General features: G+C 42.8%; 2 protein-coding genes and 2 long non-coding RNA genes across 4 annotated transcripts in view; 3 read left to right on the top strand and 1 right to left on the bottom strand.

The window, feature by feature from the left end:
• The window catches only part of LOC134451798 (collagen alpha-1(XXVI) chain), an 81525-nt gene that overhangs the window by 22406 nt on the left and 38166 nt on the right, over positions 1-20953 (bottom strand). The gene's annotated exons all lie outside the window — the stretch shown is intronic.
• LOC134452081 (uncharacterized) lies at positions 1598-3553 on the top strand. Its single transcript, XR_010035356.1, has 3 exons — positions 1598-1844; positions 3160-3229; positions 3426-3553. It is a non-coding gene; the product is annotated as an uncharacterized LOC134452081 (long non-coding RNA).
• Positions 7173-8936, top strand: LOC134452080 (uncharacterized). Its single transcript, XR_010035355.1, has 4 exons — positions 7173-7689; positions 7794-7903; positions 8145-8249; positions 8848-8936. It is a non-coding gene; the product is annotated as an uncharacterized LOC134452080 (long non-coding RNA).
• On the top strand, positions 11431-13096 carry LOC134452079 (uncharacterized). Its single transcript, XM_063202454.1, has 2 exons — positions 11431-11825; positions 12205-13096. Exons 1-2 carry the CDS (start codon positions 11806-11808, stop codon positions 13094-13096), a joined length of 912 nt encoding a protein of 303 aa, XP_063058524.1. The 5' UTR covers positions 11431-11805.

Raw genomic sequence — 20953 nt, 5'->3', positions numbered from 1 at the left:
GTATGTGTCCCTACCGTGACATGGCATTTATGCTGTGTGCTGCAAGATACAGTAGGGGACACGAGAGGAGAAAGACAGTGACATGGCATCTATGCTAGGTACCACAATATAGGCTAGTGTTGGAAGCAAAATTTGGAAGCATCTCTCATAGAGAACAAATATACACAGACACCAAATCCCTTTTCCCTTCTTCTCCCAGCTCAGTCTCTGGATGTGTGCAGTGGGGATGACATCCATGCTGGATGCCACCCACAAACGACCTGAGAGAGTTGACATGAGAGGAGAAACACAATGACGTGGCATCCACACTGGAAGCCACCCACAATGACATGAGAGTTGACACGAAAGGAGAGCAGCACATGACATGGTATGCACGCTGGGTGCCACCCACTGCCATGTTTACCAACTAGCTGCCAGTCGAGAATGTCACGCTCCTGCTGGGAGTCATCATGCTGAGGCATTCTAGAACATGGAGAGATATTCTAGAACACAGAGAGAGACACTAGTAGACTAGATCCCCTCATCCAAGAACACATGAAAGGGATGCCTTGAACTCTCAAGTTCCATTAAGGGGTCAGTACCTGATACACTGCATGAAAAGAGGAATTTGTGGATGAGTTTTGCACCTTAAATTGCCTCATACCTCAAGCCACAGCATTTGCGGCTCCCCCATGCCCCCCTCCCATCCCCTTCTTAGAAGAGCCTTTAATATGTAAATGCCAGTGATCAGGTCGGGAGCTGCCCCAGTCAATTTCAAGTGGGGTGGGGTGGGGTGAGGTCAGGTGGGTGGGAGGGAGTGGGGGGTCGGCAGGCCTGTTTCTAGGATTTTGGGGTCCCTAGGCAACGGGATTGTTGGGGGCCCTAGGGCATTTTTTGGCCTTTTACTAAAATGTGTGTGTGTGTGTGTCTGTGTGTGTGTAGGCTATGTTTTTTCACGCTGCCCAGTGGTGTTTTTCAGAATCACTAACCATTAAACCAGGGGTAGGGAACCTATGTCTCGAGGGCCCTTGAGGCCGTTTTATCCGGCCCCTGATATCATTATAATGTTTTGCAACTTCACAGGAATCTTAGAAATTACATTTCCAATGCAATTAAGTTAGCCTATATTCAGGGGACCTAGAAAAGGTGGGGACTGTTTTAAAGGTGTCTACCTTTAAAGATGTCTATATGTCTATATAGGCCTAAAGGTGTCTATATAGGCCTAAATTTTATGGGGAAATCCTGATTTGTGTTCATAGTACGGCCCCCGGAGGATTTTATGACCATGGTAGGAATTTGAAGTGGCCCCTCGAATGAAAAAGGTTCCCCACCCCTGCATTAAACATTTCTACTAGCCACAGCTTTGCTGCCAGTACATTTTATTATGATACTATAAGCTCAGAAATTAAGTTGATCAAACAATTCGATCTGTGCTATAAACATTTAAATGAACCTACAGAATAGGCTATCAAAATAGAATCATCTGAATGATCTTTCTTGGACATACATTTTGAAGTGACCCTTCGAATTAAAAAGGTTCCTCAGCTGCTTTTGAGGAAAAACATCAATGTGCTTGGCCACTCTGGTTTTTAAATTGTATTCTGAACTAAAGCAAGGATTGTTCAAGTTAGTTGAAAATAGACCGTCTCTGGTTAAATTAGTTCTACACCAAGCCTTTAGGTGGCAGTAAAACGAATTGGCACAATGCGAATTCCACACACAAGCCACAAAGAAGCCATCAGCCGCGGTCAACAGCACCTTCCTGATTGAACAGAACCACGCGTTGTCTGTGTGGTTTACAAGTTTCTTGGCGATATGGGGGAAAAGTTCCTCACATACCAACGGAAAATGGGCTTCATATACATGTAAGTACATTTTACTCAACTGTGGTTTAAAGTTTCAGTACTCAAGAGCGATTGAATAGCTCCTCTGAACACAGATCCGCCATTGCTAAGTTATGGCACAGCCGCTTTACATAGCTGGTAGCTCAAGTCCCCTCAATGTGACTACACTAGTTGCTGCTGTACGCTAGGAAATTCTGATGACTTGCGAGCATCGTAATGACAAAATGCTGTGGTGAAACAGTGAATATGTTAACTATACTTGTTGATGGTAAATTGTTTGACATTGCTCGTTCTCAGTTGCCTTTCCCCTGCCTAAAGCGGTGGGGGATGGAGACTCCCAACTGAGATCGCTCCCGGACGTGCGGTCCCAGGTGTTTCTATCACTCCCGGACGTGTAGTCCCACCCGATTATATTTCACGTATTATCATATACTGCCACATACAAGCAATTTAGGGTTAGGTTTAGGGTTAAGGTTAGGGTTAGGGTTAGAAACAAAAAACTAACATCAACAACATAACTAGCTCCGTCATATGGCGGTGGTACCGATAGTCTGGCTAGTGGGAGCGAGATGAAAGGGGAGCGTCCTGGGTTGGGAGCGTCAATCAGGGAATCGCCTAAAGATAGACAAAGGCTACCGTTAGCATGCTATTGCGTTAGCTCATCAACTAGATGCTGGGCACTGCTCATTTTTCACGTCTGCCCGGCATTTCGCTGATGAACTAACGCTTAGACGCCTTGCCAATGTATTTTACAGCGGCAAAAATGCATCTAGGCGACGTTGGAAAGACTGGTGTGCCGTCTGGGTATGTTGGTTTTCAGTGCTGGGCAGTAGCGAAGCGACTAGTTTAATTACATTCTCTAGTAGCTTGGTCGTAGCGTCACTACTATGTATCGAGTAGCTAACATCCCTTGAAACACCTTGTCCTTTCACCAAACCGACCGATTCTTCCTTGTTGCGTTCTATATTATGAAAGCTAACCGTGAGTAGTTCTGGCGGCAGCTCTCAGTAACGCGAGCCCAATGTATCAGCGCGAGCTCAATGTCGACCAGAGTGGTCAAGTTGAGCACGCCACCCCGAAATCAATGTGAAATACCCTGCCATTTGCAACAGTAGGCAACCTGTCCTTTAAAAGTATGGGTCCTCAAAACAGCACTTGTTGCACAAATAAGTGTAGATGGCCTCTTCAAGAAATTGAAATTATGTATGGTCACTTTTTCTTATTGTTTCACGTGGAGGTCTACTGACCTTGTCTAAATAATGTAGGCTAGTTTATGTCCATGTATTATATTAGGACCCAAGGTTAATGGGTTATTCTATTTACCATGTTTTCACAGGCTGCTGTCTCATAATATGGCGAAGACGAGTCACCTGAAGGCCTAACTCGCCATAGAAGACTGAAAGAATGTAAGATTAACTTCTTTGTGACCAATATGACTTGCTCATTGATACATTTGCTATGTCAATATGAGGTGCATGGCAAAATATTTAATTTATTTGTCTCGCTTCTAGGAGCTGTAGAAACAACAGGGTGTTCTTTTTCAGGGTATTCTTTTTTATAGAACTGGACAGGTCATTTATTCGTTCCCCTTGTTTTTTGAAGTGTCCTGCAGGATGCTGTGTCCTGCAATCCTGTGTGCTGTGCTACAGACGCGTGTGGAGGTCAACCCAAAATGGGCACAGTCTCACCACAGAAGAGTGAAAGAGGGTAAGCTTAACACATTGAGTACCGACGACGTAATAATGCGTTTTTCACGCCCATGCGTTGTATACCAAAAGGTAAAAATACGTTTTTGCATTTAAATATCATATTTTGAATCTACACCCTTCAATGGACGACATATGTGATTTTGGTAGCTCTGTGATTAGGGTGACCAGCTGTCCGGACTTCGGCCGGACAACCCCGCCCCTTAACTTTCTAACCTTGCGTCCTCGCGCCGTACCCATTGCTTCGAGTTGCCGCCTCACCGCCTCCGTGGAGAAAACAGTGAAGTCGGCATTCTAAACTGTAGGCAGAAATCAGGGAGCAGCGCCATCTTACCTCAGACTAACGCAGCTGCCAACAACAGTTTTACTTGTAAAACTTGGGAAGGATTTTCGCATGTCATTATCTCACTCGTCAGTAGGCTACTACTAACTTAATGTTGTATCAGAGACGGCAGGTTACGATAGACAAATCCTTCCGTTATCTATTATTTCATAAATAGGCCTATGCTTTCATGTATTTTGGGTTGTCATGCATGCGTGGGCCTATAATAGCCAACAAGTTATTTGATTTACTTTACTCAAAGTTGGTCAGGAGTGTTTTTACCAGCGGTGTTTTAAAACGAGAGGCGACCGCTTCTGTCAACTTTTTTTCATGCAGACGGACGCTTGGATAACCATAGCAACAACACGAGCTCAAAATACAGGCAAAGCGCACATGCAGAAATACTCTGTTTTTACCCTGTTTGCAAAGTTGTGAGAGCCCTCGTTGTAAATGCATTCAGCGGACAAACTTACTTGCACCATGCCAGTGCAGGGAAAAAATGGGGGAAACAAACAGTAGGAGACAATAATATAGCAACCTTATTTCACTTTCATACACTCAGTCAAAGCAAGTTATTTCACGTAGACTATGGACCGCAAATAACACAAATAGCGTGCAGATTTCCCCGACATTAGGTTAAAGCAATATAGTCATTTTTTTTGTTCAACGTCTGGAGTAACTGGAGTAACATGGCGGCCGCAGATATCGGAAACATGAGCGACTGTCAGTCTAGTTTGTGTCAATGACGTTGCCTCGCATCTCGAGGCCAGTAAGCATAAGGCAAGTAGGAGAGGAAAGTCAAAGATAGGGACACACGGACGTCGCAAACAGGTCGCAAAAACAGACCGATGGCCACCCTATCTGTGATGGACATAAATGACAACATTTGCAGTCAAAAGTTGTTTGATTGTTATGATGTTTGAGTGTTATGATTTGGATATTTTAATTTAACTTACCAAGATGTCTGGATGCCAACCCATGTCGCCTATCGCGCTGCCTGCATTGATTTCCCTAGTACGGTCACTGTAGCATGTGTTGTCTCTGACTTCACGCAATAGGTAAACACCATTGTATATCGTGCCTGGAGTATCTTGAACTTCCTGGACTTGCTAGACCTTTACCAGATCCTTGGATCCAAATGGCACCCGAGATGTGATTGGAGTAATGCGCTCCGATTTGGACGTTTGATCGCCAAAAAGATAAGTTTCTGTGTCTTCCTGTATGTGAGAAGCCAGAAGCTAGCATGGCTACATATCATGTGGATCGGATGGGCTAGGCTACATATAAGCATCATATCATTTGGATTTGTTGTCAATGTTGGGCTATTATTTCGGGAGTCATCGGGAGCTATTTTACCAAATGTCTCACCCTCTGCATGTGTGCAAAGAGTTTGTGTTCAGTCCACGTGAAAAACGGGGATTTCAAAGGGCATCGATTGCCGGTGTCCAGTGTTGGGTAAGTTACTTTATAAATGTAATCCGTTACAGTTACAAGTTACCTTGATTAAAATGTAATTGTACTGTAGCTTTTTGGATTACTTTTACAAAGTAATGTAACTGATTACTTTTGGATTACTTTTGGATTACTTAAGGTTTAAATGAGCATTGGCCCATGTTCAACATTTTATTTGTGAGAACTGACACTGTTTTTAACCAAATGTTAGTAGAGTAGAGTGTCGAAGGTCTTATGGATAGGCACACAGATACGGCAGGAACGTAGGAGATGATGTTTTTCTTTTTAGATGCGTCCCAGCATATCTATAAAGGGTATGTCAATGTACGAGCACTTGCAGTGCACTCCTCTCTGCTCGCGCTGCGCTTGTCTCGCAATGCAATCTGCCAAACACGGCATTTGCCATTTTGCAATTTGCCAAACACGGAAGTGCTGCGAGACCGGTAGGCTGGCTAAGACATGAAACTTTCAAATGCTCAAGAAACATTGCTAAGTGCTCTTAAAACACTGAAAACCCACTTGTTTTCACTCATAAGGATAAACATTGGAATTAGGCAAAACAAAATAAAGAAACAACATATGTTGACAAAACTTGGATTTCGTGTGGTTTGTGATTAAAAAGGTATGCGCGTTTGGATGCAATGTAGCCTATGCGGGTGTAATGTATGAAATAGCCTACTCCGGGTTTAAATGGTTGTCAGCTAAGCGTGTTAATAATTAATTAAATAAAAGGGGCCAAAAACTCAACCTCGCACAAATTGTAATCCTGTTAAGTAATCCCCATTGTCATTGAATGTATCTGTAATCTGATTACATCGTTTTATTCTTGTACTGTAACGGATTACAGTTACTTTTATTTTGTATCCTTTTACCGTAACTCCGTTACATGTAATCCGTTACTCCCCAACCCTGCCGGTGTCGTAGTGTGACAGAGCAGGAGGTGTGCTCAGAGAGAAAGGCTATGGTGTGCTGCCGTATTCGTGAATCGTGCTATGCTGTTGTTTCCCTAGTACGATCGGTAGCGTGTATTGTTTCTGACTTCACACAATAGGTAAACACAGAGACCATTATACCGTGCCAGGAGTATCTTGAACTTTCTGGGCTTGCTACCTAGACCTTTACCAGATCATTGGATCAAAATGGCACCCGAATTGTAATTGGAGTAATGCGCTCCGATTTGGAAGTTTGATCGCCAACCAGATAAGTTTATTTGATTATTCACCCCCATGTTGAACTGTCTTCCTGTATGTGAAAAGCCAGAAGCTAGCATAGATGGCTACATATGGATCGGATGGGCTACATCTAAGCATCATATCATTGGGATTTGTTGTCAATGTTGGGCTATTATTTCGGGAGTCATCGGGAACTATTTTAGCAAATGTCCGACCTTCTGCATGTGTGCAAAGAGTTTGTGTTCAGTCTGTGTGAAAAACGTGGATTTCGAAGGGCATTGATTGCCGGTGTCGTAGTGGTATAGAGCAGGAGGTGTGTCTTGACGAGCAGGAAGATGCGTGTCAGAGCTAACCTTGCACCAAATTGTGATTAAAACCAACTCGTCCCCTTTCAAACTCGTCACATTCTGAGGAAGCGCACCCTTCACAAAAACCTCAATATCTCTGATTGTAGCTGAATTCCATGGATACCCGCGTCGGTTTAGCGTGGGTTTACTCGGCAATAAAAGCTCGTAGAGACACACAGTTTTCACCTACTAAGAGGGCAGCGTCTCCACTTTCAAACGAGTCATAACATATTTCAGTGGCCCTATCACATAATACGCTGTGAGTCTACAAAAAACGTCAAAAAAGGGCTTAGAACGCTGGTATTCTACGACATAATTCCGTGAGCACCGCCGGTATTCAATGTGTTAACCTATAGCCTACGTCAGGGTCGGGGAACGTTTCTCATTCGAAGGGCCGCTTCAAATTCATCCGAGGGGCCGTAAAAGTCCTCCAAGGGCCGTACTATGAACACAAACCAGGATTTTCCCTTTCACTTTAGGCCTATATTGAAGGCAGCCACATTTAAACAAACGCCACCTTCTTCAGGTTCCCTGAATATAACTTAATTGTATTGCAAATGTATTTTCTAAGATTCCTTTACAAAATATGTCATATTTCATGTGAAGCTGAATAGCATTAAAATTATATCGGGGGGCCAGATAAAACTGCCTCAAGGGTCGCAAACGGCCCTAGAGACATAGGTTCCCCACCCCTGGCCTACATTGTCAATATGACTTGTGCTACTTTATAGATAAGTAATCAATGCTGTGCATTGCTATGTTTTGATTTATTTTCTTACATCCTACAGATCCTGGCAGGGAGACGGTAGTGTCCTGCAGAATGGTGATGGGCCAATCTTACAAGAGACCACAGAAAACTGATATAGTGTAAGATTATCCCTGTTGGGCTCAATAGGTCTTGCTTATTGACATATTTGCTATGTCAATATGAGGTGCATGGCAAAGTATTTATTTATTTGTCTCGCTTCTAGGAACTATAGAAACAACAGTGCCTGCTGCAGTATAACGAGGACACCCTGAGCAGAGAGCTCCAATAGACCCAGGTCCAGTGTCTTGGCAGGGTGAAATGGCACTGATATGGGTATGTACTAATGTCAGTTAAAATGAATGAATTAATTAATTCTCATATCTGAATAATGTGAACACTGGATTTACCACACACACACACACACACACACACACACACACACACACCCTAGGCCTAGATGATTTGGACCCAAGGTTACTTTTACCACAGCTCTGGCACATCAATTTTCATTTGTTTAATAACTGGTCAGGTAATTTATTCATTCCCCTTGTTTTTTTGTTTTGTTTTTTTGTAGTGTCCTGCAGGATGCTGTGTCCTGCAATCCTGTGTGCTGTGCTACAGACGCGTGTGGAGGTCAACCCAAAATGGGCACAGTCTCACCACAGAAGAGTGAAAGAGGGTAAGCTTAACCTATAGCCTACGTCAGTGGTGGGGAACCTTTCTCATTCGAAGGGCCAATTCAAATTCACCCGAGGGGCCGTAAAAGTTCTCCAAGGGCCGTACTATGAACACAAACCAGGATTTTCCCCTTCACTTTAGACCTATATTGAAGGCAGCCACATTTAAACAAACGCCACCTTCTTCAGCTTCCCTGAATATAACTTAATTGTATTGCAAATGGATTTTCTAAGGTTCCTTTACAAAATATGTCATATTTTATGTGAAGCTGAATAACATTAAAATTATATCGGGGACCAGATAAAACGGCCTCAAGGGTCGCAAACGGCCCTCAAGACATAGGTTCCCCACCCCTGGCCTACATTGGCAATATGACTTGTGCTACTTTATAGATAAGTTCTCAATGCTGTGCATTGCTATGTTTTGATTTATTTTCTTACATCCTACATATCCTGGCAGGGAGACATGGTGCATGAGACCATAGAAGACTGAAATATGAGATTATCCCTGTTGGGCTCAATATGACTTGCTTATTGATATATTTGCTATGTCAATATGAGGTGCATGGTGAAGTATTAATTTATTTGTTGTTTCTACAGCTCCCAGAAGTGAGACTGAGTGCCTGTTGCAGTATGACGAGGACGCAGTGACCAGAGACCTTCAGTAGACCCTGCTGGCATGATTGGCGACATGAAATCAACAGCAATGTTTATAATGTTGTACATACCTGTATAGTCTGTATTAAAAGGCAGTACCTGTAGTATTTTTCCTCTTACTTTCATATTTACCACATATTTACTATGAATTGACAACTTTTACTAAAATCCATTTTTGTATGTGCCCTGACTAAAACTATCCTTAACCCTATCCAGACTGGGGGGGGGCTAAAAGTGCCCGCACCAACTTTGATGTCGTATAATTCCTTAACGACTTAAGCTATGACTACGAAACTTTGTGACTTTTCCTAACATTTAGTTGGCTACAGTTTGGTACCGAAAGATTAGGTTTATCATTTTTGCCGTTGCCATGGCAACGGTTTTCTGACAGGTATGTCTGACCAAAAATCACTTTACCATATCTATGACGCCATATATTTTCATATTTTTTTGTTATTTCCATTAGCTTCAGACAACTTTGTGAGCATGTAAGTGGTTTGAAGCACAAAACCATTAAAATTTAAGTGCATTACCTAAATTTGTTGGAAAATCCATTATGGCGAGATTTTGGGCATAATAAGATAATGATGTCATAATGACGTCATAATACCAGATAATTACACAAAAATTATGTCATTCATAGATGTCCATATGTAGATCGTCCCCCCCAAGTTTCGTAGTCATACGGTATTCCGTTCATGAGTTATGAGGGGGGGGTCAAAAGAGCCCCCCCCCAGGCCCAGGAATGCCAAAAAAGCCCAGTCTGAATAGGGTTAAACCTAACCTGTCAGAGATGTAACAACAACCTGCTCTTAGCAATGTGGCAGCAGTCTACTTGGATGCAGCGGGGAACATAGAACCCTTTTTTGAAAAAGCATTGTATGTTTCTGAGTTTTATGAATTGTGCCCTTCCCAAACATCATGCATAGGCTAAGCGTATCTATGACACGCTGATTTGAACTCACTATCGCGTGTGTCCAATACGCATTTTCAAGTTGTGTCGTGCTCCACAACGCCCTGTGACAGGTTCGGTTTAGGGATGGTTTTGGTTTAGGCACAATTTAGGTAGAAATTCGCCTAATCTCGCTGTTCTTGGCAAAAGTAAAGCAGCAGAAACATTACTTCACTGACAGGTTAGGTTTAGGGGTGGTTTTGGTTAGGGCACAGCAAAGCATATTTGCGTTTAGTAATGTGATTCTACAGAAACGGTGCCCTTTCAGAATTCTCAGTGTCCCCAGTTAAAATGCTGATGTATTTTTTCAGAACATTGATAAAATTATATTTAAACTTCAGTATTTCAAAATATTACTTGTTTTTAATATATTTATTTGAAAATAAGTACACATATATATATATTTACATTTATATATATGTTTCCTTTTCTGAGGAGTACAGGTAATTCTGCGTGTCCCCATTGACTATTACATAACAATGTGGTCAATTTTATGTTTATATTCTTCAAATAATGTATACATTTCTGTCTTAAATGCATCACTGCTACCCCAATTTCACACATAATGTGTTTTTCAGGGGAAAGTAATTATATTTTATGAGAAATATTAGCTTTTTCCTCTGTCCCTGTATTTTTATTCCACTCTGTCACACAACCGCGTCCACCCCTATTTGTATGCATGAGTGGTTTGATCCGGTGACATCACTTCAGGAAGTAGATTCATCAAAGTCTGCAGAACAGCATGGTGCAACAAGTGGTAAGTTTCTCTCTCATTTCTTGAAATATTGCAAGACTTTTATAAACATTTGGGTTCCGGCAAGCATAAGTGTTCAACTCTGTTGCGCGCGAAACTCATAATTGATAAGGTTTTTTATTAAAAATGATAACATGTATATGAATTATGAGAGGATCTAAACTGAATAATGCCATGTGCCACAGTCCTAGCATTTAGCATGAGCAGTTAACATCAGATTAGCATAAAATCTTCAACCCCGTCACATTCAACCCCGTCACACATTTTGTCGTTACGGGGTTGAATGACTGTTACGGGGTTGAATAGTTGTTACACCCAGGCCCGCTGACGAGGGACTTGACGGGTCAGTGGACAGAATTGGGGAGTGGGGGCAACAGCAGGGCTATAGGAGGGGCGAGCAGGGCATTTGCCCCTGGGCCCAAGGCCCTCCCGTATTGGTGATGGGGAACCAATTATGACTTTAGCAGGTTGTATGGGGGCCCGATCAGTGTTTTGTCTTGGGGCCCGCTGTACAATTGTTCTGCCACTGGGTGGGGGGTACAGCACCAAGGCTCAAGCGCAGGTAAAGCCTTGTCAGAGGACAGAATTGGGGGGTGGGGGCAACAGCAGGGCTATAGGAGGGGCGAGCAGGGCATTTGCCCCTGGGCCCAAGGCCCTCCCGTATTGGTGATGGGAAACCAATTATGACTTTAGCAGGCTGTATGGGGGCCCGATCAGTGTTTTGTCATGGGGCCCGCTGTACAATTGTTCTGCCACTGGGTGCGGGGTACAGCACCAAGGCTCAAGCGCAGGTAAAGCCTTGTCAGCAGGCCTGGTTATATCTGTACTGTATGTATGTAATACTGTATTCTTATGTGTCAGTGATCTGAACTCCTCATAAGAAGTAGACAGGTTATTGACATGTCAATGTTTTCAGGTTTAATTATGGCAAAAACAGCCGCGGAAAGGCAGAGGGAGTACAGGGCCAGAAGAGATGCTGACCCAGAGAAAAGGGAAAACTACTTGAGGTGTGAGAGGCAGAGATGGAGAAAAAATGTAGAGGCAGGAAAGAAGAAGGTAATCGGCGAGTTGAGTAGGAGAGAGCAGGAGAGAGAAGTGGCGACAGGCAAAGAAACGTCAGAAGACAAGAGAGCAGCATGATGCAGTTGAGGTGACCTACCCTGTACCTGTACCGGAAACAGAGAGTCATGGGCTCATGTCACATGAGGCTACAAGGTTAGAAAAGTACTTGTAATGTGTAGTCGCAACATATACTATATATACATATGTAAACAAGTATTTTCAGTTTCATGACAGATTTGAATTAGACTTCTGTTTTAAATGCAATATTAATGATATTCATTAGGCCTATCTAATACCATTCTACAACACCTTGACCCTCGGTAAGCTTGCAGCAGGATACGCGTGCGCAGGCACATTTTGTGCAGGAACACCAGCATTGTACATGTTGGTCTAGTGCTTTTAAAGTAGTAAGTATGGACAGTCGGTTGCAACCAGTGGCGTGTGTAATTTAAGGCTCGCTGCAAGCTTATCGAGGGCCCTACTTTTGTGTGATTACTCAGCAACTTACATATTGATTCATTTTCTTTTTTAGACAATCCGTGCATGGAAAGAAAAAAACAAGAAAATCAAAAGAAAAGATGAAAAAAAGGATAGCAGAACTAGAGGAATTACTTAAGAAAGAGAAACAACTGAAGGAGAGATACAAAAAAAGGCTACAACGTGCACAGAGGGAACCAAGCACACCACCATCAGTCAGGAAAACTTTGGATTACCACCAAATTCTGACAACTCAAATAAAGGATACATACAGGCAGGCAAGGAAGGAAAAGGACAGACAGTTGATCGCACGAGTAGTGGTGGGTGGAATAATAACAAAGTATAGAAAGCGGAAGAAGTCCGAGAGTGTCTTGGGGTTTTCAAAAAAACGGAGGAACCTGAGCGGTTGGGGAACCGGGACATTTCAGCGCAAAAAGATCACAACGTTTGATGAGGCCAAGGATAAAGTCAAGGACTTCTTTACCCGGGATGATGTAAGCCGCATCACCACAGGGAAGAAACAAACCTCAACGAAAGACAAAAAGAAGATGCAAAAGAGGTTCCTCGTTGACACAATGAAAAATCTACATCGCAAGTACCTCTCGGAAAATCCAGGGCGACTGTCATATTCATTGTTTTGTCGCCTCCGGCCGTTCTGGGTAGTTAAGCCATCCCTTGCAGATCGGGACACCTGCATGTGTAAACTACACGAAAATCTTGCATTCGTCACCCAGAAGCTGAAACTACTCCAGCTCATCAACACAACAGCGCTTGAGGAGCTAGTAGCTCAGATCTGTTGCAGTACGACCAATAAGCAGTGCATGTATGGCGAGTGCAATCACTGCAAGAACAGTGTTATCCCAATGTCTGACTTATTCAAGCCAGAAGAAGAAGTTGTCTGTCCGCAATGGATAACCAAAGATAAACAAAAAAAAAAAGGAGGATGAAAAAACTGTGAAGATCACTGTGAAAGAAGACGTCCACACAACTCAGGCAAATCTTGCTGAAATGTTTCATACCCTTCTTCACAGATTCCGAAAACATCTTTTCAACATAAAGAAACAGTATGCCCACTGCCGGGAGTTGAAGAGGCACATGCCAGTGGATGAGTGCCTCATACACATCGATTTCTCTGAAAACTTCACCTGCAGATATGGCGCGGAAATCCAGTCGGTCCACTTTGGTGCATCCCATGAGCAAGCAGTCTTGCACACTGGTGTCCTCTATGTTGGACAGCAGGACCAGCCAACCTGCTTCACAACCATTTCGCCGTCACGCCACAAATCTCCTCCAGCTATATGGGCCCACCTCAGTCCTGTGCTTGACTATATTAAAGAGGAACATGCAAACATCAAAACTGTCCACTTTTTTAGTGACAGCCCATGCACCCAATATAGACAAAAGGGCAATTTTTTCCTTTTTTGCACAGAGCTGGAGAAGAGGGGCTTCAGGGCCGGCTCTTGGAATTTCTTTGAGGCAGGCCATGGGAAGGGAGCACCCGACGGGGTGGGTGCAACCCTCAAAAGGGCCGCAGATTCACTTATAAGCCAAGGTGAAGACATCCCGAATGCTTTGACCCTGTATAGGGTTCTGAAAGAAAACACTACAGTGAAACTGTTTTTTGTCGAGGAAGAAAGCATCGAGGAAGCAGTTGAGCGCATGCCAGCTGGTCTGCCTGTTATCCGGTCCACAATGAGAATCCACCAAGTTGTTTACATGGGTCCAGGAAAGATTGCCTACAGAGATGTTAGCTGCATGTGTCTAGTTGAAAAGAAAATACTTGACTGTCCATGCTTCAATGCGCAACAGTTCTTATTTCACAATGTTGAAGCAACTGCACCTCAAGCTCCTCAGGCAGAGATTGAATGGGAAAAGGAAGACATGATTGGCAAATGGTGTGTCATCATGTATGACAATAATACATACCCAGGCATAATTCTCGCCACAGATGAAACCCATGTGCAGGTGAGGTGCATGAGCTGTGCAGGACCAAACAGATATTTCTGGCCTCTCCATGATGACATCTTATGGTATCCTTATGAGGATGTCCTTGAACAAATTGAAGCCCCTAATCCAGTCACTGCTCGGCACATGGAAATCAAGAAGGAAGTTTGGGCAAGGCTTCAGCAATTGCTGTGAACTCAAGGTTGAGGTGGACCAAAGAATACAAACATTCTCCAACCTTTTTTTAAAAATTAAGTATTACAATGTTAATGAATGTTCTTTATTAGGTTTTATGCATATTTTATGCATGTTATGCATAGTTCCAGAAAATGCAGAGAAATATGTTTTACTTCAGACCAGAGGAGTCTCTCTCTCTCTCTCTCTCTCTCTCTCTCTCTCTCTCTCTCTCTCTCTCTCTCTCTCTCTCTCTCTCTCTCTCTCTCTCTCTCTCTCTCTCTCTCGATTCAAAACACACACACACACACACACAGAGTCTGAATGGCTGGCATGAGCATTAACGCCCTTCTCCCACGATCAACACTAAACATGAATCAGGAATGCGCTATCCACAGGAGAGGAGAGGAACATGACTGTGGCAGGAGAGGAGACAAGTTTGAGTTCAGGAGAACTGGAGGAGAAGAGCCAAATGAGAATTCTGAGAAATGAGTTTTACCTCAGACCAAAGTGGACAAAGCTTTGTCAGTTATTATTTCCCAAGTTTCATGCATTCACAAATAGATGGATGTTCTTGCCATTCATAGTTTTTTTTTTGTACTCCTGAATACACTTAGGCCTATGTTATTTTTGTGGTAGGCCTATACGTTTTTTAACAAACAGACAATAAGAAAGATGATGTATTGCTGATCCATGAACTTAATATAAAATATGTTGAAGTCCAAAAAGTTGTGTTTTGACTCGTCATTTAATGTATTTATGGGACTTTTGTGTACATCACATGCAGCAAGTTCTGCCAGAGCTTGGGCACGCTTGTCTAAGCTTTTGAGGGGCCCGTTTCTTCAGAGGTGTCCTCACTCACACACTGCATCACGCAATGTGCTTCTCTCCCAAAGGTTTAATTTAATCAGACTATTGTGTTTAAGAGTCATCTTATGAGGAGTAACTGGTAGGTTCATTTACTAGCACATTTTCTGAGTAGCTATTGACTCTACCACAGGGTTTCAGCTGACGCCACATGTTTTTATAATGGGTAAAATTCATATATGATGTAGTGAATAATCCTTGTCTATTCAACCCCGTTACAATGGTTCAACCCCGTTATGGCCAATTCAACCCTGTTATGAGATACAATTTTTAATAATAATAGAACAATACAAACCAAATGTAACATCAGAAGGTTTTCTGTTGTGTACATTAGATTGTGATACACACACCAAGGTGAAAATGGTAAAAAATAATAACGATATCACACATTTTGAGCAATTTACTGAGTAAAATAATAAATGGTTGTCCTACTTTCAGAATTATGACAGAAAAAAACATTTTCCCTTGTGTTTTTTTTGTACCAAAATATTTCATTAAAGAAAGGGACAGCTAAATTATTAAGTCATGTTACTGGCTTCTTGCTACCCTGTTATGAAAATTATTATTGGCAATAAAAAATTACCGTGACGGGGTTGAAATAAATACTGACTTCTGTCAAATAAAACCCATAAATATTACTTAAAATTGCATGTTAAGGTGGGAAAATCTTTTTTCTAGGCAGTAGAGAAATAACCAAATCACATGAAATAAAAAAACCTCACATTTTAGTATACTTTTTTTTACACCCTAAAAAAAAAAAAGGGGCACCGTTTCTGTAGAATCGAAAACAAAATCGCCGACACGGCGGGAAAACTGCGCAAACCTCGTCACTAGTCAAAAGTGCATGAAAGCGCTTTACCGTTGCGTTGAGGAGCACGCTTTGAATTCAAAATGCGTCGCACCATGCACTAGCGTGCGATACGTACGCTAAAGCATGATGACAGCCTGCCCAAACTTAACTTGTCGGCAATGAAATGTTTCCTAGTTGTACATTTGTGACCTGAGTGCTGTGTACATCACTGCATATATAGTATATTGTTTGCAGGGTATGTGTGTAGTTGCATGGTTCTTGTCAAAGTGTGTGTACATTGTTTGGTGTGATATTAAAAGCGTTTTAAAAAAAAAATCATTATCATTTCATTCATTTTCATTTAATCAATAAATTCACATCATGCATGCTAAAGCCCCATCACAGTGCAGCCTATAATGATGTGAATATACAAAGTAAAATCAACCTAGGCATATTATTAATAATAATTTTTGCATAATTATACGGACCTACTGTATACGGTCTGCATAAATTAATCCAACGTGACCAATAGAAGGTCGTAGCTGCTAACCAATAGCGCAGCTCTTTTACTTTGAGTCACGTGTCTTTTTCGTCCAATAAGAGCAAGGCTAGTCCGCGTTCCGGGCTGGCTGTCATTGCCTTTCATGTGGTAATCGTTGGGCCATTAACACCCTGCTGTGAGACCTGTTCGCGGCTCGCGATTCGCTTCCGGGCGAGTTAGGTGTCATCAAAATTGTTAGTTTTGATTCTCTCAAGCGCTCAAAATCAGACGAAAGTTAGGCAAGTCCGTGGACGATTAGGGACGAGTTCATTGTCACAAATCCCCCTTTTCGTGCTGTGATGAATTTGTGAGAATGGTTTGGGTTTATGGTACATGAGAGGTGTGTGTCATTACATCCATGTTGTTATGCCAACCAAAGTGACAGGAGAGGAGGGGACGTGAGAGGAGACACCCAATGACATGGCATCCATGCTAGCGTTGGAAGTGAACTTTGGAAGCATCTCTCACAGAAAACAATAGAGGGAGTCATGCTGAGACAATCTAGATTCCGGAGATCCCCTCATCCCAGAACACATGAAAGAGATGAAGTGAACTGTCACGTCCCATTATATTTGTGCTTCTGTGTTTGCATTGTTTTGTAGTGGCTTTGTCATGACAGTTGGAGTGCTGCTTTGCTATTCCTGGGTGGCAAACATCTATTCTAAACTTCTGCTGAGCATCATCTTGCCACTGTTTCCACGACAACATTTGTCATAATTGTGCTTGTACTGTATATTTTTGTTTTCCTGTCAGAGACAATTGGTGTGTACTGTATGTTTGTGTGAGTGTGTGTGTGTGTGTGTGTGAGAGAGAGAGAGAGAGAGAGAGAGAGAGAGAGAGAGAGAGAAGCATATAGTACACGATTTTCTCACAGGTGGCTCACTTTTGCCCAGCTGACACTACTCACATGCATGGAGAGCTGCTACGGTTTTGCAGGCCCTAAGCATAAATGGTCAGGAGGCCCCCCTCATAATTAAATAGCTATAATAATAAGAATCTACTAACTAATAAATATGTTTTGTAATGTAACCCAATTATACTGTGTATATACAGTGCCCTCCATAATTATTGGCACCCCTGGTTGAGATGTGTTTTTTAGCTTCCAATTATTGTATTTTTTTTCTAAATAATATGGTACCTTAATGGAAAAAAAGAGAAAAATCCAACCTTCAATACAAGTGCATTTATTCAGTGGGGAAAAAATCCCACATAAAGAAATAATTATTTGACATCAAATAATGTGTGTCACAATTATTAGCACCCCTGGTGTTAATATTTTGTACAACCCCCTTTTGCCAACAAAACAGCACCTAATCTTCTCCTATAATGTTTCACAAGATGGGAAAAGACAGAAAGGGGGATCTTCAGCCATTCCTCTTTGCAGAATCTCTCTAAATCATCCAGAGACCTGGGTCCTCTCCTCTTTACTCTCCTCTTCAGCTCACCCCACAGGTTCTCAATGGGGTTGAGGTCAGGGGACTGAGATGGCCATGGGAGGAGCTTGATTTTGTGTCTGGTGAACCATTTCTGTGTAGATTTGGCCATATGTTTAGGGTCATTGTCTTGCTGAAAGACCCAGTGACGACCCAGCTTCAGCTTTCGGGCAGAGGGCAACAGATTTTGATTTAAAATGTCCTGGTATTTCAAAGCATTCATGATGCCATGCACCCTAACACGGTTCCCAGGGCCTTTGGAAGCGAAACAGCCCCACAGCATCACTGACCCACCCCCATACTTCACAGTGGGTATGAGGTGCTTTTCAGCATGCGCATCTTTCGTGGTACGCCAGACCCACTTAGAGTGTTTGTTGCCAAAAAGCTCAATCTTGGTCTCATCTGACCAAAGCACACGGTCCCAGTTGAAGCCCCAATACCGCTTGGCGAACTCCAGACGCTTGCGTTTATGATTGTGAGTGAGGAAAGGTTTTCTCCGTGCATGCCTCCCAAACAGCTTGTTGGCGTGTAGACAGCGCCTGATGGTTGATTTGGAGACTTTGTGACCCCAGGATGCTACCATTTGGTGTAATTCTGTAACAGTGAGCTTTGGAGATCTTTTGATTTCTCTTACCATCCTCCTCACTGTGCGTGGTGGCAAAATAAACTTGGGTCCTCGTCCAGGCTTGTTTACCACTGTTCCAGTTGTTTTGAACTTCTTAATTATTCCTCTCACAGTGGATATGGGCAGTTGCAGTTGAGTGGCAATCTTCTTGTAGCCTCTGCCTGACCTGTGAAGGTCGACGCACATCTGCCTCACTTGTATGCTGTGTTCCTTTGTCTTTCCCATGTTTAAGAGTGGATAAGAGAAATGGCCTCGGTGTCACATCATATTTATACCCCAGGGAAACAGGAAGTGATGAATTACTAATTAAATGTTCCTACATACTCTGGTAAACTTTGTAAACTACTGTAGAAATGACAGAAATGCTTCAATTATATTTATTTCCTGGGAATTGTTAAGGGTGCCAATAATTGTGGAACAGGTGATTTAATGAAAAATAATAATTTTTTAGTCAGGGATTTTTTTTATTTTCTTACAATTCATTTGAGTTGAAGGCTACATTTTCCTACAATTTTCAGTGTGACAGTATTCTTCTGCAATAAACACTGAATTTATTTTAAGGCTTTTAACACATCTCAACCAGGGGTGCCAATAATTATGGAGGGCACTGTATATATAGATATATATTAGTCTCTCAATTTAATCTCAATTTAAGAGGCCCCAATTTTGGGGGCAGAATGGTTGGTGCCCCAAGCGCTGCTTGGTGCCCTAAGCCCTCTGCATACTATGCTTGTGTCTAGCAGCGGCCCTGCTCACATGCTCTCACTTTTGCCCAGCTGACACTACTCACATGCATGGACAGCATGGTCAGTAAATAGCCAGAACAGTCATGGATGACTCTGCATTAACACGACGGACCCACACATGTGCATCACCACACAGCCTTTGCACATTGGCTTGAGGACTGCCTGAGGTGTGTGTGTGTGTGTGTGTGTGTGTGTGTGTGTGTGTGTGTGTGTGTGTGTGTGTGTGTGTGTGTGTCTGTGTGTGTGTGTGTGTGTGCGTGCGGGTTTGTGTGTGTTTGTGCGCGTGTGTTACATTGAACATTTGACAGCTAATTCATCAAATCTGCATGAACCACCAACATAACAATGACATCATCAAACGTGCATCCAAATTAGAATCTTAATCAGGCATAAAGGGAGAAGGCAGCTGGAAGGAGGGAGAAATAACCTCACTAATTTCTGGGTCACGCGGCAGTGCAAATCTTTCACTGAAAGTCTCTCTTTCACCAAGGTGTGTGGGCCTAAAAACATGCACATACGCCTCGAATGGTTTGAGCGCTGGACCAAAAACATGAAAGCAAATAAAAAGAAACAACTAGAAACAAAAGTCTGCGACGGCCACAAAATATTTCTAATCATTCTTGACGTTTCGGGCATGTGCCTGATGAAGGATGCATGCCTGAAATGTCAGGAATGATTAAAAACATTTCGCGGAAGAGTACTGGTGTTGAAGGCTTTGTTTTTTGTTCTGTTTGTTTGTCTTTTGAGCTGAGGGGACTTCTAGGGGTCAGAGTGACCAGCGTTTAGGGGTCACAGTGACCTTGAGGAGTCCACGAGTGACCTTCTGTGCACAGGGGCCGAACAGGAAGAGCCCAGCCTGGCCGTCAGCCCTCTCTTCTACTCTCCTCTCCTCTCCTCTCCTGTCCTCCCCTCTCCTCTCCTCTACTTTCCTTTCCTCTCCTCTCCTCTCCTCTCCTCTCCTGTCCTCCCCTCTCCTCTCTTCTCCTCTTCTCCTTTCCTGTCATCTCCTCTCCTCTCTTCTACTCTCCTCTCCTCTCTTTCTCCTCTCCTCTCCATTCTAACTCCTCCCATCTCCTCTCCTCTCCTCTCCTCTCCTCTTTTCTCCTCTCCTCTCCTCTCCCATGGCCCGGGGGACAGGATGTGGGAGACTGAGGTAGGCCTATGATAAACACAGTGCGGGCCCCACACAGCCACGGCCACTCCTCCTCTCTCTCTCTCTTCCTCTTTTCTTCCACTCTCTTCTTCCTGTCTCTTCTTCTCCTATCCTATCCCCTTCTTGCCCTCTCCTGCTCTCTTCATTATTTTCTACTCCTCTCCTCGTCTCTTCTTCCTTTTTGTTATCCACTCCACTTTCCTAAGTTATCCTCTCTTCTTTGTCCTACATTACACTCCATAGAAATCGACACCTGGCACGCAGTGCAAGAAGAGAGGAACCCTCTCCTTCACAAGATCTTTACCACTTCAAAATGAGTCTACTACCATCCTGAACTGCCCAGAGTCCCTTGTCAACACAACATTTATCTTCAAATATTGTGATATTTTGTTGCTTTAAATTAGGCAAATTAAGCTACAATCCTTGTTTTCGACCTTATTTATTCAAAATAAATGGTTGTTAAAAATCAAAATCATCATTCTGTTCCTCTCATATAGGCCTAATAAATACAGACTCCACACAGCAATCACT

Source organism: Engraulis encrasicolus, chromosome 7 (assembly GCF_034702125.1).
Source record: "Engraulis encrasicolus isolate BLACKSEA-1 chromosome 7, IST_EnEncr_1.0, whole genome shotgun sequence".
NCBI classification, from domain to species: domain Eukaryota; kingdom Metazoa; phylum Chordata; class Actinopteri; order Clupeiformes; family Engraulidae; genus Engraulis; species Engraulis encrasicolus.
This window is presented reverse-complemented; position numbering and strand designations above follow the sequence as displayed.

What these genes read in the sequence shown, in the direction of transcription:
- LOC134452079 (XM_063202454.1), top strand. Translation starts at nt 11,806, where the DNA reads ATGTCACATGAGGCTACAAG. An exon ending in ATGTCACATGAGGCTACAAG is followed by an intron (nt 11,826 to 12,204) that starts GTTAGAAAAGTA and finishes TTTCTTTTTTAG; the next exon opens with ACAATCCGTGCATGGAAAGA.